General features: G+C 55.0%; 4 protein-coding genes across 4 annotated transcripts; all 4 read right to left on the bottom strand.

Annotated features, from left to right (window-relative positions):
* Window positions 1-34: 34 nt before the first annotated feature.
* LOC108537997 (interferon-induced transmembrane protein 1) lies at window positions 35-1255 on the bottom strand. Its single transcript, XM_017885792.1, has 2 exons — window positions 895-1255; window positions 35-340 (listed from the first exon to the last, which is right to left on the bottom strand). Exons 1-2 carry the CDS (start codon window positions 1078-1080, stop codon window positions 149-151), a joined length of 378 nt encoding a protein of 125 aa, XP_017741281.1. The 5' UTR covers window positions 1081-1255; the 3' UTR covers window positions 35-148.
* Window positions 1256-3938: 2683 nt separating this feature from the next.
* Window positions 3939-5309, bottom strand: LOC108537986 (serine/arginine repetitive matrix protein 3-like). Its single transcript, XM_017885779.1, has 3 exons — window positions 5280-5309; window positions 5051-5145; window positions 3939-4716 (listed from the first exon to the last, which is right to left on the bottom strand). The coding sequence occupies exons 1-3, from the start codon at window positions 5307-5309 to the stop codon at window positions 3939-3941; spliced, it is 903 nt and encodes a 300-aa protein (XP_017741268.1).
* On the bottom strand, window positions 5278-6516 carry LOC108537995 (interferon-induced transmembrane protein 3). The gene is made up of 2 exons (XM_017885790.1): window positions 6160-6516; window positions 5278-5593 (listed from the first exon to the last, which is right to left on the bottom strand). The coding sequence occupies exons 1-2, from the start codon at window positions 6406-6408 to the stop codon at window positions 5441-5443; spliced, it is 402 nt and encodes a 133-aa protein (XP_017741279.1). The 5' UTR covers window positions 6409-6516; the 3' UTR covers window positions 5278-5440.
* Window positions 6517-8857: 2341 nt separating this feature from the next.
* Window positions 8858-13187, bottom strand: LOC108537994 (uncharacterized). The gene is made up of 2 exons (XM_017885789.1): window positions 12229-13187; window positions 8858-9193 (listed from the first exon to the last, which is right to left on the bottom strand). The coding sequence occupies exon 1, from the start codon at window positions 12940-12942 to the stop codon at window positions 12301-12303; it is 642 nt and encodes a 213-aa protein (XP_017741278.1). The 5' UTR covers window positions 12943-13187; the 3' UTR covers window positions 8858-9193; window positions 12229-12300.
* Window positions 13188-14678: the final 1491 nt, after the last annotated feature.

The following is a 14678-nucleotide window of genomic DNA, read 5'->3' on the forward strand; positions in this document are numbered from 1 at the left end:
GTGCACTTTATTGAATGTCATTGTGGACAGGTGTGTGGGGATAAAATGCTGTATCTAGGGGCAGGACCAAGGGGACAGGGCCAACAGCCCCAGCGTGAGGGCCAGCATTGCAAAGTGGAGTACAAGGGTGGCAGGCTATGGGCAGCTACTAGTAACGCTGTTTTTCCTGTATGATCTGTAACATAATATGGTAGATTGCCACAGAGCCAAACACCAGTAACAGGATGAATCCGATGGTCATGAGGATGCCCACAATCAGGGCCGAGATGTTCAGGCACTTGGCGGTGGAGGCATAGGCCTGGGCCCCAGTCACGTCGCCAACCATCTTCCTGTCCCTAGACTGGGGGAGAAGAGAGAGCTGAGGGCTCTGAGAGCCACGTGGTATGGCTCCAGCTTCCCCCTGGCTCTTTCCTGCCCTGAGATGAGGGACCACCTCCTCCCCTTCCTCACCCAGGCTCAGACTCTCCAGGTGCCTTGGGGCTCATCCTCCCTCTGGCTTGACCCCAGCATAGGCTATTCTCACCACCATGGGGTGAAGTCACCTGTGAGTTCCCTTCTCACTTTCTGGGAGAGCTTGGGTGCCAGTCTGGAAGGTGAGGGTGTAATTTCTTATGGGGCTGTAGGGAGAACTGCTCTGAGCTAGTGGACAGCCAGGGACAAACTGAGCCAGCCAGCCTCCTGAAGCCTCCTCCTAGACTTGCACTGGGCAGATTCCCCAAGCCACACACACACAGATCACACAGACAAAGCTACTGACGTGGGCACACACGGGACAGAGGTACACACAAGCTCACACTCACAGGGACACACAAGTCCCCACCCCAGGCAGCATCTGGGGAGGTGGAGCTCCAGGCTCACTGACACCCTCTGAGCGTTCCCTGGGGCCACACGCACCTTCACAGAGTAGGCGAATGCTATGAAGCCCAGGCAGCACCAGTTCAAGAAGATGGTGTTGAACAGGGACCAGACGATATGGTCGGGCACGGAGGTCTCGCTTTGGATGTTGATCATGGTGGACCTTGGGAGGATGGTGCTATGGGGTGCCCCCAGCACAGACACCTCGTGCTCCTCCTTGTGCATCTTCTGGCTTTGGGGAAAGAAGTGTTGAGTGAAGGTTTGAGAAGTGTGGTTTTCAGCGTGGAGGGAAGAGGATCTGTGGTGTCCGGATGCTGGGACGGTGCTCAGTGAGCCCTGCTTTCCCCTCTAGTTTCAATTTCTCTGAAGTGTGTATTTCTCTTAAGTTTCTATTTCCTGTTGTTTATAAATTGGTGAATTAGCCGGGGACCAATGAGGTGTGGAATAAATTCTTGAGGATCAAATTACTTTATGGCAGGGTGGGAGGAAAGGCTGAAGGTTAAAAGGGAGGAGCTTCCTCATCAGAAACTCAAGTCAGGATCAGTGACTTCCTAAGTCTTGGGTTTAGGGGACCCTGGGGGTTTTACCCAGGCTTGGATTCTCTCCACTCCAGGTCAGCAAGTACAGGACCTCACTGTCCTAGTTCAGGGCCCCTGCCAGGCCCCCACTGGCGCCTTCACACTCCAGGCGCCAGGACAATCCCCCCCAAAGCCCTCACCTCATTTGTCACAGGCCTCGTGTCCTGAAATCCTTGCTCTTTTCCTGGGGCTGCAGTCCTGCTCTGTGCGGGTTTGGGGCCTAAACCTCCCAGGTCAGAGGCCTGGTGGCCAAAGTTTCCTGCCCTAAAGCAGCCCTCCAGGCCCAGGAATGGGGACTCTGGGGAGCACTGACTGAAGAGGGGGCTGTGTTGAGACACAAGGGGCCTGTGGGGGGAGCTTTGGAGCACAGGGCACACATGTGCCACCCCTACCTCCTGGGTCCCAGCATTTCCCATGGCTTTGGTTGGGTGGGTGCTAGGCGTTGGGTCGCAACCATGCAGGAGAGACCTGGAGGGCTGACAAAACCAAGTCTGGGGTTGTCAGGCCTGGGGGCCCCTTCACAGGGACATGGAATTGTCAACTGAGTAGCAGGAGGGAGCCCTCAGGCACAAGGATCATGAATTACAATTGAAAATTACATAAAGGAAAAATCAAAGCCCAAATGTGGACCTACAATTATTATTATTATTTTTTTTTTTTTGAGACAGAGTCTCGCTCTGTCGTCCGGGCTGGAGTGCAGTGGCCGGATCTCAGCTCACTGCAAGCTCCGCCTCCCGGGTTTATGCCATTCTCCTGCCTCAGCCTCCTGAGTAGCTGGGACTACAGGCGCCCACCACCTCACCCGGCTAGTTTTTTGTATTTTTTAGTAAAGAAGGGGTTTCACCGTGTTAGCTAGGATGGTCTCGATCTCCTGACCTCGTGATCCGCCCGTCTCGGCCTCCCAAAGTGCTGGGATTACAGGCTTGAGCCACCGCGCCCGGCCAATATAATGTTCTTAAGTTCTCTTCCTGCTTTCTTTTCTGCCTGCTTTAAGTCTGCTGTTACTTTTCTACAGAGATAAAATCCACTGTTTGCATCCAACCATTTATTTTTATTGTTTGTGTAAACCAATGAATTTGTATGACTATCTCATGGCTGGAGTTCTGAAGTAAAAGCCATACTTTTGCTTGAGTGTGTATGTGTGTTTGTGTGTGCATACACATGTTTTGTTACATGTTTTTGGCCACAAGTTACCAAATTTAGCTTAAACTTAAAGAGTACTCATAAATTAAATAGAAAGCCTAAATACTTTTCACAGTCATGTGACTTAAGTAAAATCTTTAATAAGCTAGCTTTAAAATTACTGGTAATGTTAGAAATTGTAGCAGGACGAGTCACAGACAAAACCCTCAGACACCGAGTGGAGGAAGAAAAGGGCTTTATTTGGCCTTTATTCAGACGGGAGCACTAGCAGACTTCCATCTCAAAAACTGACCTCCAAACCCATCAGCCCCTCCCTACCCATTGCAGCCAAAAAAAAAAAAAAAGAATTAGCCCTGGCCCTTGCTGGGAGTCACTGCTGGGCCTCCCCAAATCGCACACCAACCCCACCACCCTCCACCCAATCCCCAACAGGCCACAAACTCCCTGCAAGGCTTTGTGACCTCCTATCAAAGGCCAAACGTGACTGCAGAGTGGGATGGGGCTCCAATTTCCTGTGGAAGGTGTTTTGTGGTTTAGGGAGGAAGAAACTGCAGGGCACAAGAGGGGGGCAGGATTCTGAGGGGCAGGCATGGAAATGAAACCACCTTTGCCAAAGTCATCACTGAGAGTATGACGACAGTGAAGGAGGTCTGACCTAACCGATTCCGTCTGGCTCCTAACCTCCAAGCTGTCCTGGCTCATCCCTGGGCTTCGCCCAAACTGATCTGGGGAGAAACGTTTATGGATGAAGGCTGAACAAGCCCCTTCCTGCCTGGGGACTAGTTTGCCTTTGCAGGACTAACACGTTAGCCGCAAGATTAGAAATGATGGTTTAGGAGTCACGCAGCTGGAGGATGGAAGATTCTGACCCCGCCAGCCCCAAGTTGCTCCCGAGGATCACAGCACGACTGTAGAACCTAGGATCAGAGTTTGAGATACTTTACAGACCCTGCACTCAGTGGATCAGCTGGCACCACCCAGACCCACAATCTGGCTCCTCTGGTCCTGTGGCCCCTACCCAGGAACTGGGTTAGGGCTAGGAAGGCAGCTTGGACTCCCCAAGGCTTCATCTCCAACCGGCCCGGTCAGCACTCCTGACTCACTGGCCGCCTACCCAGCAAATCGTCCTTCAAAACTCGGATCCCCACGTTTCGGGGAGACGGATTTGAGTAATCACAAAACTCCGGTCTCCCCGGCAGCCGGCTCTGCGCGAATTACACTTTCCTTATTGCAAGTCCCCTGCCCCGATGCGACCAATGGGCTCTGTCCCGGAGCGCAAAGAGAACCCATCATGGCGTCACAGGACCGGGCTCCCAGGGTGATTTCCGGACCACCAGGTCCTCCCACAGGTCACTCCTGGATTCAGGCTGGAACCCCTGCCCAGGGAGGGGCCCCGGAGACGCGGAAATCCGGCCCCCCGCGGGTGAGGGGAGGTGGGAGCCCCAGAGCAGGGCCGGAAGGCTCGGCCGGGGCGTGCCCGAGGGGAGGAGAGGAACGCCCGTGCTCGTCGCGCGCTGCGGGTCTCAGGGTCCGCGTCCCGCCCACCCCCCGGGGTCCGGGCTGCGGGCGGAGCCTCCTCCGGGACCTGCACCTGCGCCGGCCGCCGCCAGGGGCGCCGCTGAGCTCCCGCCTCCGCCGCTTCTCCCTCCCCGCCCGGCGGGGCCGCGCGCCTCCCGCCCGGGACCCACTTCGGAGCTCGCCCCCTTTGGAACTCACCTCCCGGAGACCCCCGAGGGGGAGAGGGCGCTTCCTCTGCGTGCATCGCCCATGCGGCGCCTGGACCCCTGGGCCGAGAGCGCGGCTCCGGGTCTGGGGGCGGGTGAGGGTGGGGAGGGGAGTGGATCCAGACCTGGAGTCGGGGGTGGACGGCGGGGCGGGGGCGCGCGTGGTCACCCCAGCTCCTCCCGCGGCTGCCCACGGGGCACCCCAGACGCCCACACCGGAGACCGAACCGGGGAAGGGAGCTGTAACCAGGTCGGGGCGGGGTGTCTGTCCAGGGGTCAGACCCGGGTGGAGGTAACTTCCATGAGGGCAGCTCCACTCCTCCTGTGCTGCCCCCACCGCGGGGCAGCAGGGACGATACCCGCTGGACTGGAGGCGGCAGTTGCCACGAAGCAGCACCTGGGTCACCCAGGAGGGGCTACGAGGCCCGGGGCTCCTTCAGCTGCTGCCGTGGGCACAAAGCCCCCTCCCTCCCACAGGGCCCGAGCTGCCCACATCTGCAGCGCTGGCTGCTCCAGACAGCTCGGTGCTCCCTCCACCCCGAGGAACTAAAGCCAGGTCCCCAGCACCACAGAGCAGGGTCTGGGAGCAGCTGGGGAGCCGGTGCCACCTTGCCCCTTCCTGGCCCTGCTGGGGGCTCCAGCCCTTCCCTCTGTCCTGAGCCGACAGCCTGGATTGCTGACAGGCCAAGAGCGTATCCTTGGGCCCAGGATGTCCCGGACTCAGCACTGACGTTCCCGGAAAGAGCCCACCTTGAGTCGGAGCTGAGACTTCCAGGACGCAGGAACTCCTCCCAGGGTCCTGGGTCCAGCTGCTGCCCACAGCAGGAGGCCCGAAACCAGAAGGCCTAAGCACTTGCCCCGTCCCCAAGAGCTGCAGAGGCCAGAAGGAGCGGTGCAGGGGCTGGCCACACTGCTAGGTCTCAGATCCACGCTCAGGACCCAAAACAGGACTCCTCCCCAGGTGAAGTCGCAGCAGCACCAGAAACATGTACACTTTATTGAATGCCATTGTAGAAAAGTGTGAGGATAAAGGGCTGATACAGGACTCGCTCCGGGGGCAGGGCGAGGAATGGAAGGAAGGTGGAGCACGTGGGACACAGGTTATGGGCGGAGCTGCTGGCCTGAATGATGTCTCCTGATCTATCGATGGGCTTGGTAGATCAATACTGGGATGACAATGAGCAGAATGGTCATGAGGATGCCCAAAATCAGGGCCCAGATGTTCAGGCACTTGGCGGTGGAGGCATAGGCCTGGGCCCCAGTCAGGTCGCCAACCATCTTCCTGTCCCTAGACTGGAGGAGAAGAGATGGTGAGGGGACCAGGATCCCTCAGCTGAGAGCCATGTGCTGTGGCTCCCACTCCCCCCTGGCTCCTCCCCACTCTGAGATCAGGGACCACCCCCTCCCCTTCCTCACTCAGGCTGACTCTCCAGGGGCCTCGGGGCTCATCCTCCTTCTGCCTTGGCCCCAGCACAGGCTGTTCTCCCACCATGGGGTGAAGTCGCCTGTGAGTTCCCTTCTCACTTTCTGGGAGAGCCTGGGTGCCAGTCTGGAAGGTGAGGGTGTCATTTCTGGTACTGGGCTGTAGGGAGAATTGCTCTGGGCTAGTGGATCGCTGGGGACAAACTCTGAGCCAGCCAGCCTCCTGGAGCCTCCTCCTAGACCTGCACTGGGCAGATTCCCCAAGCCACCCATACACAGATCACACAGACAAAGTTACTGACGTGAGCACACACGGGACAGAGGTGCACACAAACTCACACTCACAGGGACACACAAGTCCCCACCCCAGGCAGCATCTGGGCAGGTGGAGCCCCAGGCTCATGGACCCTTTGAGCATCCCCTGGGGCCACACGCACCTTCACGGAGTAGGCGAATGCTATGAAGCCCAGGCAGCAGGGGTTCATGAAGAGGGTGTTGAACAGGGACCAGACGACATGGTCGGGCACGGAGGTCTCGCTGCGGATGTGGATCACGGTGGACGTCGGGGGAGCAGGGTTGTGGGGCGCCCCCAGCACAGCCACCTCCTGCTCCTCCTTGAGCAACTCATAGTTGGGAGGCTGGCCGCTATTGACAGGAGAGAAGACGGTTTGGACCGTGTGGTTCATGGTGTCCTGCGAAGGCCAGCGGTGGTCGGGTTAGTGGGATGGTTCTCAGTGGGCCCTCCCTTTCCCCAGTAGTTTCGATTTCTCAACCATTTCCTTTTCCTGGCATTTGTCAAATCAGGATTTGGCCGGGGCCAGATGAGGGCGGAACAAATTCCTGGAGATCAAATTACTTTGGGACGGGGAGGAAGGAGGCGCTGAGGGCTAAGAGGGGCTTCCTCTCTAGAGCCCAAGTGAGCACATTTCTCATCTTGTTAGGGGTGTGGGGGTCCTGGAGACTTCCCCTACGTTGGGAGTCTCCACACCGCAGGCCAGCAGCTGCAGGACCTCACTGTCCCGGTTCAGGGCTCCTGCCAGGCCTGTGCTGGTGCCTCCACACGCCAGGTCCCACAGCAGTTCCCCCAAAGCCCTCGCCTCACTTGTCACAGGCCTCATCTGTTGAAATGCCTTGTGGTTTCCTGGGGTTGCAGTCCTGCTCCGTGCGGGTGTGGGGGCTAAAGGTCCCCGTGTCTCCTGGTGCAGGTCAGAGGCCTGGCGGCCAGTGCTGCCTGTCCCAAAGGAGCCCTCCAGGCCCAGGAACGGGGACTCTGGGGAGCACTGACGAAAGAGGGGGCTGTGGGATGCCAGTGGCAGAGGCCTGGACGGTGGAGTTAGGAGCCATGGCCTTTTACCCTGGAGGCCCACCTGGGTGAAGGCTCCCAGACCCGCTCCACGTGGCCCAGCAGCACCCAAGCTGCCCAGAGCTCTGGGTGTCTGGTCCCTGGGGCGCCCTCCAGATTTCCAGGTTCTGATCATCTCTGCCTCTTCCCTGGGTCCTCACACGGGTGCCGGCCGCTTCCTGCAGTTGCTGCCTGTTTTTCCCATGAACCGGTTTGTGCCCCTGAGCGGTTCTGGAGGTTACGTCCTCCCTGTGGAAACACCTTGTGTGGCCTCTGGGTTTCTTCCTGGACCCTCCTTGGCAGAGGCTATTGCGGCAAACTGAGCTGATGCTGTGCGCTTGGCTCGTCAGAGGGGGCAGTGTGGGCAGGGCTGGCAGGGGAGGGGTCACGGGCAGGAACGAGGCCTCAGGCCTGTGTGCGGCGCGACCTGTTTAATTCCTGATGTGCTACATGGGCCCATTTTCCTGGGCTTATTTGCCCACCAGGCCAGACTCCCCGGAGGACATCGCCGAAGGTGGAACTTACAGAGATGGGCCGCTGCTCACCCTGCCGTAGCCTTCGCCTCAGTGGGTGGTCAGGTCCACATCAGTGACTTCCGGAGCTCACATAACAGTAGCGTGCAGCCGTGTAATTCCAGAGTGATGTGTTTGAGTAATGATGACTTTGGCTCTATAGGATAAATTGTATTGATAATTTATAAGATTTAAAAGAGACTGTGTCTACTGTCGAATCACAGTGCTTCTCGACATTAAACACCTTTGCTACAGGATGTTTTCCTGGCCACGCAGCAAGGATTGCGTGATTGGTAGCAGGTGTCCAGGCTCTTGGCATTTTGAACAAAGAATTGTACAGAATGCACAAAAGTAAGGAAAGAATGAAGCAACAAAAGCAGAGATTTTTTTCAAAATGAAATTATTTTTGGAAATAAAAAATGATTTTTTTAAATGAAAATGAAATGGTTGCAGAAAGCCACCAATCAGAAGCTAAAGCGAAGTTACAAAGTTGCACTTCTATGCAAAGGCTTGTCCTCCTACCAGAAGCTTCAGTTCAGTTACAAGGGTACAGTCCTATGCAAACGTCTGATTGATTAGAAAAAGCCAATCAGAGGTACTTTCAATTTCCCATCTGCCATGCAGAAGTGGGGGTTTGCAAAGGGAGTAAGACTTCCTAATTCCAGGAAGACAGTGTGAAATGGCCTCCAGACCCTATTCTCTTGCCTCAATTGTATCCCGAAAGTAAAGTTTTTTTTCTTTTTGTTTTTTAATTTAATTTAACTTAATTTAATTTTTTTTTGAGACAGAGTCTCGCTCTGTCGCCCAGGCTGGAGTGCAGTGGCCGGATCTCAGCTCACTGCAAGCTCCGCCTCCCGGGTTTACGCCAACTCCTGCCTCAGCCTCCCGAGTAGCTGGGACTACAGGCGCCTGCCACCTCACCCTGCTAGGTTTTTGTATTTTTTAGTAGAGATGGGGGGTTTCACCATGTTAGCCAGGATGGTCTCGATCTCCTGACCTCGTGATCCGCCCGTCTCGGCCTCCCAAAGTGCTAGGATTACAGGTGTGAGCCACCGCGCCCGGCAGTTTTTTTTCTTTTTGAAATGGTGTCTCGCTATGGTGCCGAGGCTGGAGTGCAGTGGAGCAATCTCTGCTCATTGCAGCCTCTGCCTCCTGGGTTCCAGTGATTTCCTGCCTCAGCCTCCCAGGTAGCTGGGATTACAGGTAATCTGCCACCCTGCCCATCTAATTTTTGACTTCTAGTAGAGACGAGGTTTCACCATGTTGGCCAGGCTGGTCTCGAACTCTCGACCTCAGGTGATCTGCCAGACTCGGCCTCCCAAAGTGCTAGGATTATCGGTGTGAGCCACCATTGCTGGCCCTGAAAGTAAGATATTAATGTCTTATATTAATGCCCACTTGCAGGAATCCGTCGTCAGGCCTGAGTCCGTAAGTCCTCTTCCTTCTGCTGGCTGGGGTGAGCGCTAAGGACTTAGCCACATCCAGGCCTCCACACGCCTTCTATCCTGGGCCGTGTCTCCTCCACACACAGGATGTCCTGGGATCTGTGTCTGGCTCTGCCATGGGAACACCTCCCCTCTTCACGGTCTGAAGCCCCCGACTGGACTGGAGTGCTGACTGAAAACCAAAAATAAAAATCTAGGCCGGGCGCGGTGGCTCAAGCCTGTAATCCCAGCACTTTGGGAGGCCGAGACGGGCAGATCACGAGGTCAGGAGATCGAGACCATCCTGGCTAACACGGTGAAACCCCGTCTCTACTAAAATACAAAACTAGCCGGGCGAGGTGGCGGGCGCCTGTGGTCCCAGCTACTCGGGAGGCTGAGGCAGGAGAATGGCGTGAACCCGGGAGGCGGAGCTTGCAGTGAGCTGAGATCCGGCCACTGCACTCCAGCCTGGGCGACAGAGCAAGACTCCGTCTCAAAAAAAATAAAATAAAATAAAAAAATAAAATAAAATCTAAGCCCCCTTCCCCTCATGACTGAATGGAGCTCCCTTGGCCAAGGGAGTCCCAAACAAACCTGAAAAACTGAATTCACAGCCTCGAAGGGAAGGGAGGTTGGACAGGCCTACTGATACCCCCTCCCTGTAGAGTTTAGGTACAACCGACCAGCAGTAACACGAGATAAAGCTCATAGTAGTGAGAAAACAGACTCTTCAAGGCAATAAGGTACCAAATTCCAACCTCACTGTGGTACAGCGTCACATGACAGTGTAAACCCTAAATATCTAAGAAAGTTTTCGGTCAATTGTGGGGAAAAGAAAGAGAGATCAGCCTGTTACTGTGTTTATATAGAAAGAGGTAGACATAAGAGACTCCATTTTGCTCTGTATTTGAGATGCTGTTAATCTGTGACCCTACCCCAACCTTGTCCTTGCAAGAGACATGTGCTATGGTGACTCAAGGTTTAAAGGATTTTGGGCTGTGCAGGCTGTGCCTTTGTTAAACAAGTGCCTGAAGGCAGCTTGCTGTTGAAAAGTCATCACCATTCTCTTAATCTCAAGTACCCAGGGACACGCACACTGCCAAAGGTCGCAGGGACCTCTGCCTAGGAAAGCTAGGTATTGTCCAAGGTTTCTCCCCACGTCAGAGTCTGAAATATGGCCTCATGGGAAGGGAAAGACCTGATCGTCCCCCAGCCTGACACCCGTGAAGGGTCTGTGCTGAGGAGGACTAGTACAAGAGGAAAGAAGGCCTTTTGGCGGTTGTTGGCAGTTGAGATAGAGAAAAGTATGTCTCCTGCCGGTCCCTGGGCAATGGAACATCTCGGTGTAAAACCCGATTGTATGCTCTGTTTACTGAGATAGGAGAAAACCGCCTTAGGGCAAAAGCTGGGACTTGCTGGCGCAATGCTGCTAAAAGGTTTGTGGAGATGTTTGCATATCCATATCAAGGCACAGCATTTTCCTTTAAACTTATTCATGTCACAGAGATCTTTATTCATATGTCCTACTGCTGATTTTCTCCCTACAATGATCCTATTATCCTGCCACTCCCTTATCTTTAAGATGGTAAAGATAATTATCAATAAATACTAGGGAACTCAGAGACAGGTGCTGGCGAGGGTCCTCTGTATGCTGAGCACCGGTCCCCTGGGCCCACTTTTTCTTTCTCTATACTTTGTCTCTGTGTCTCATTTCTTTTCTCAAGTCTCTCGTTCCACCTAAGGAGAAACGCCCACAGGTGTGGAGGGGTAGGCCACCCCTTCAGTCAATTTAAGAGCAAGGTTAAGGATGCACGGGTGGCAGAGCCTCAGGAGGCCCTGACAGCGTGCCCAAGGTGGTCGGGGCACAGCTGGTTTTATGGGAAGACGTGGACATCGATATATGTGCATTAGTTCCATCTGGAAAGACAGGACAACCAGAAGTGGGGAGGGGGCTTCCAGGTCACAGGTCGAGAAGAGACAAAGGATCACATTGGTCTGAGTTTTTGATGAGCTTTCCAAAGGAAGCGATCAGATAGGCATTATCTCAGCTAGAAGGATAACTTTGAGTTCTATTTGTCTTTTGTCCACAAGGAATTTCCCTGTGGACAAATTGTGAGGCAGGTATGTAGCTTTTTTGTTTTTAAGAACAGAATGGGAGGCAGGTTTGCCCTAAGCAGTTCCCAGCGTGATGTCTCCTTTTGGTTCAGTGATTTTGGGATCCCAATATTTATTTTCCTTTCACAACAAATAGCAGGCTCTGAAGGAAATAAAAATTATTTACCCCCAAAATAAATTTTATTTTTGAGACGGGGCCTTACTATGTTGCCCAGACTGGTCTCCAGCTCCTGGGCTCAAGAGATCCTTCTGCCTCATTCTCCCAAAGTGCTGGTGTGAGCCACCATGCCCAGCCTCAAAATAGATTTCTTTGGCATATTTTGAAACGGCCTTGCATAACTGTCTCTTATTAGGGAAATTTGCATTCTGTAAAGAATCTCCTTCCCTTTCTAGGTTTTTTCCTAACAGAACAGATACTTAACTAAGAGCCCTTTTTAAGGGTGGAAAAGAGATATTTATCATCCTTCTCTGCAGCCTGCTGCCTGGAGGCTCATCTGCGTAACAAGCACCTCGTCTTCCACAGTCCCTGTTAATCTAAACTCGAGAATTTCTTTCGACTAACCAACTCTTTAGGCAAAGCTGAACTTTTTTTTTTTTTTTGAGACGGAGTTTCGCTCTGTTGCCCAGGCTGGATTGAGTGGCGGGATCTCGGCTCACTGCAAACTCCGCCTCCCGGGTTCCCGCCATTCTCCTGCCTCAGCCTCCTGAGTAGCTGGGACTACAGGCGCCGCCGCCACGCCGGGCTAATTTTTGTATTTTTAGTAGAGACGGGGTTTCACCATGTTAGCCAGGATGGTCTCGAACTCCTGACCTCGTGATCCGCCCGCCTCGGCCTCCCAAAGTGCTGGGATTCCAGGCGTGAGCCACCCAGCCCGGACCCAAAGCTGAACTCTCTAAGCCAACTGCCAATCAGAAAATCTTTAAATCCACAAAAGGAGACGGAACAATACGGAGCGTTGCAGGAGAAGAGAACATTCCAAGCAGCAGCCTCATATGACTAGCAAAGGAAACTGTTGCAGTTGCTGCAGAAGCCGGGGGCGGAGGAGACTCGGAAAAGCAGTGTGGGGCAAGCTGGCGAAGGCAGACCGGAGCCACCAGGGTGGCGACTGTCACCTGTGCGTCCCCAGGACCCCCTCCCGTTAACACACTCGGCCCACGCCCCGGCGCAGCGGCAGCTCCAGCAGCTCAGACTCGCCGTGGACTGGGCGGGCGCCCGGCCCAAGATGGCGGCCTCCGTGCGGCGCGTCGCTTTGGCGGCCGCGGGTGCGGTCTGCAGCCAGAGCGGCCTTGCGCTGGGCGCTCCTGCACGCCTCCGCCGTCCAACGAGAACCGGCGGCCCGAGTCCGCGGAGGCCAGCGGGACACGCCGGTGACCTGGGAGGACGCACACGCGCCGCACTCGCTCGCCCGCCTGAGGGCCGGAGGTCGCTCCACGGGGAGCCCGGATGCGAGGGCCCTGCTTGGAGCGAACGGCGGAGGCTGTTTTCCGTGGCACGTTCATGTCGGGACCTTCCCGGGCGCTTGGTGACCAGCGGGGGGCACCGCGCCGGGCTCGCCGGGGGGAGGTCTGTGCCCCGTCCTGAGGCACTCGCCTGCCCGCACGTGCTGCTTCCTCGTGGGCTACAGCGAAACGTTGCTGCCCCGCTTCCCACATGACCTCTGCGCCTCCACCGCCAGCCGCGCCCTCAGAGGCTGCGTGAGGACCTCTGGGACCATCCCCCGCCGCTGCATCGAGCTGTGGCCTGCAGAGAAGGGAGTCGCGGGGAAGCAGTGCAAGCCGGGGAGACGCGGCCCCTCCACAGGACAGGCGTGGCCTCTCAGCTGCCATCCAATAAAGACCGTCTAGGCTGCCCTGTAGAAAAGACGGGAGGCACCTCAGTTCTGAGAAATCGTCACCTTCTGGCAAGAATCTTCATGCATACCCCCTCCGTGAAAGAAACCCCGAAAGATGGAAACTCCACCCAAACCCCTTGCAAGTGACCCTCGAGCCTCCGCCCACACGGCCCTTTCTTGAGTGTGTACTTTTCACTTTTCTTTCTTTTTTTTGCGGGGGGACGGTGCCTCTCTCTGTCGCCCAGGCTGGGGTGCAGTGGCGCGATCTTGGCTCACCGCCACCTCCGCCTCCGGGATTCAAGCGATTCTCCTGCCTCAGCCTCCCGAGTAGCTGGGACCATAGTCGCCCGCCACCACGCCCAGCTAATTTTTGCATTTTTAGTAGAGACGGGGTTTTGCCATGTTGGCCGGGCTGGTGTCGAACTCCTGACCTCAGGTGATCCGCCCGCCTCGGCCTCCCAAAGTGCTGGGATTACAGGCACGAGCCACCGCGCCTGGCCTTCACTTTTGAACGAATCTCCCTGCTTTCACTATTTTCTGACTCATCCTTGAATTTCCTTCTTGTGCCAAGAGCCTGGACACCCGTGGGGGTTCAGGTCCCACTGGCAATTGGGAACCTCCCCAAGCGCACTGGTATCACTATGACCTGTGACCACACCCCTTTGAGATGTCCTGCCTTTCCTGGCAGAAGCAACACACCTTACTTGTGAGAACTAAACTCTGACTTTTTTATCTTGCCCAAATTCCTGCCAAAGGGGCCTGGGGAGTCATGCCCTACAAATGGTAACTTCTCATCAGATGAGTTTTTGTTTGTTTGTTTTGTTTTGTTTTTGTATTTTTAGTAGAGACAGGTTTCATCACGTTGGCCAGGCTGGTCTTGAACTCTTGACCTCAGGTGATCTGCCCGCCTCGGCCTCCCAAAGTGCTGGGATTACAGGCACGAGCCACCATGCCCGGCCAACCAGATGAGTTTTATTTAACCCTATATATCGTGACTTACTTTCCAACCTGACTCTGGCATAACGTTATGAAACAAGGGCTGGGCACGGTGGCTCACGCCTGTAATCCCAGCACTTTGGGAGACTGAGGCGGGCGGATCACCTGAGGTCAGGAGTTCGAGACCAGCTTCAACATGGAGAAACTCCGTCTCTACTAAAAATACAAAATTAGCTGGGCGTGGTGGTGCATCCCTGTAATCCCAGCTACTCCGGAGGCTGAGGCAGGAGAATTGCTTGAACCTGGGAGGCGGAGGTTGTGGTGAGCTGAGATTGCACCATTGCACTCCAGCCTGGGCAACATGAGCGAGACTCAGTCTCAAAAAAAAAAAAAAAAAGAAGGAAGAAAATCAAAATTCCCCCAAAAAAGTTTCTTTGCCAAGTTTTGAAATGGCCCTGCAAAGCGGTTCCTTGTTGGGGGAAAATCTGCATCTGTAAATAATCTTAATTAACATAGCTAGGTGTTTTTCTTCCAGACCCTCCCAATCCTGAAGCGATTAACTAAGATCTGAATAGGAAACATTTGTCACCTATTGTCTCTAAGGGCAGCCACTGAAAGACTTCAAAATAACTTTGGTCTCCACATCTTTATTTTTTATTTATTTTTTGAGACAGAGTCTCTCGCTCTGTCACCCAGGCTGGAGTGCAGTGGCACGATCTCAGCTCACCGCCACCTCCGCCTCCCGGTTTCAAGCGATTCTCCTGCCTCAGCCTCCTGAGTAGCTGGGATCACAGG

The sequence above is a fragment of the Rhinopithecus bieti genome, unplaced genomic scaffold (genome assembly GCF_001698545.2).
Source record: "Rhinopithecus bieti isolate Rb0 unplaced genomic scaffold, ASM169854v2 scaffold_15794, whole genome shotgun sequence".
Classification (NCBI taxonomy): Eukaryota; Metazoa; Chordata; class Mammalia; order Primates; family Cercopithecidae; genus Rhinopithecus; species Rhinopithecus bieti.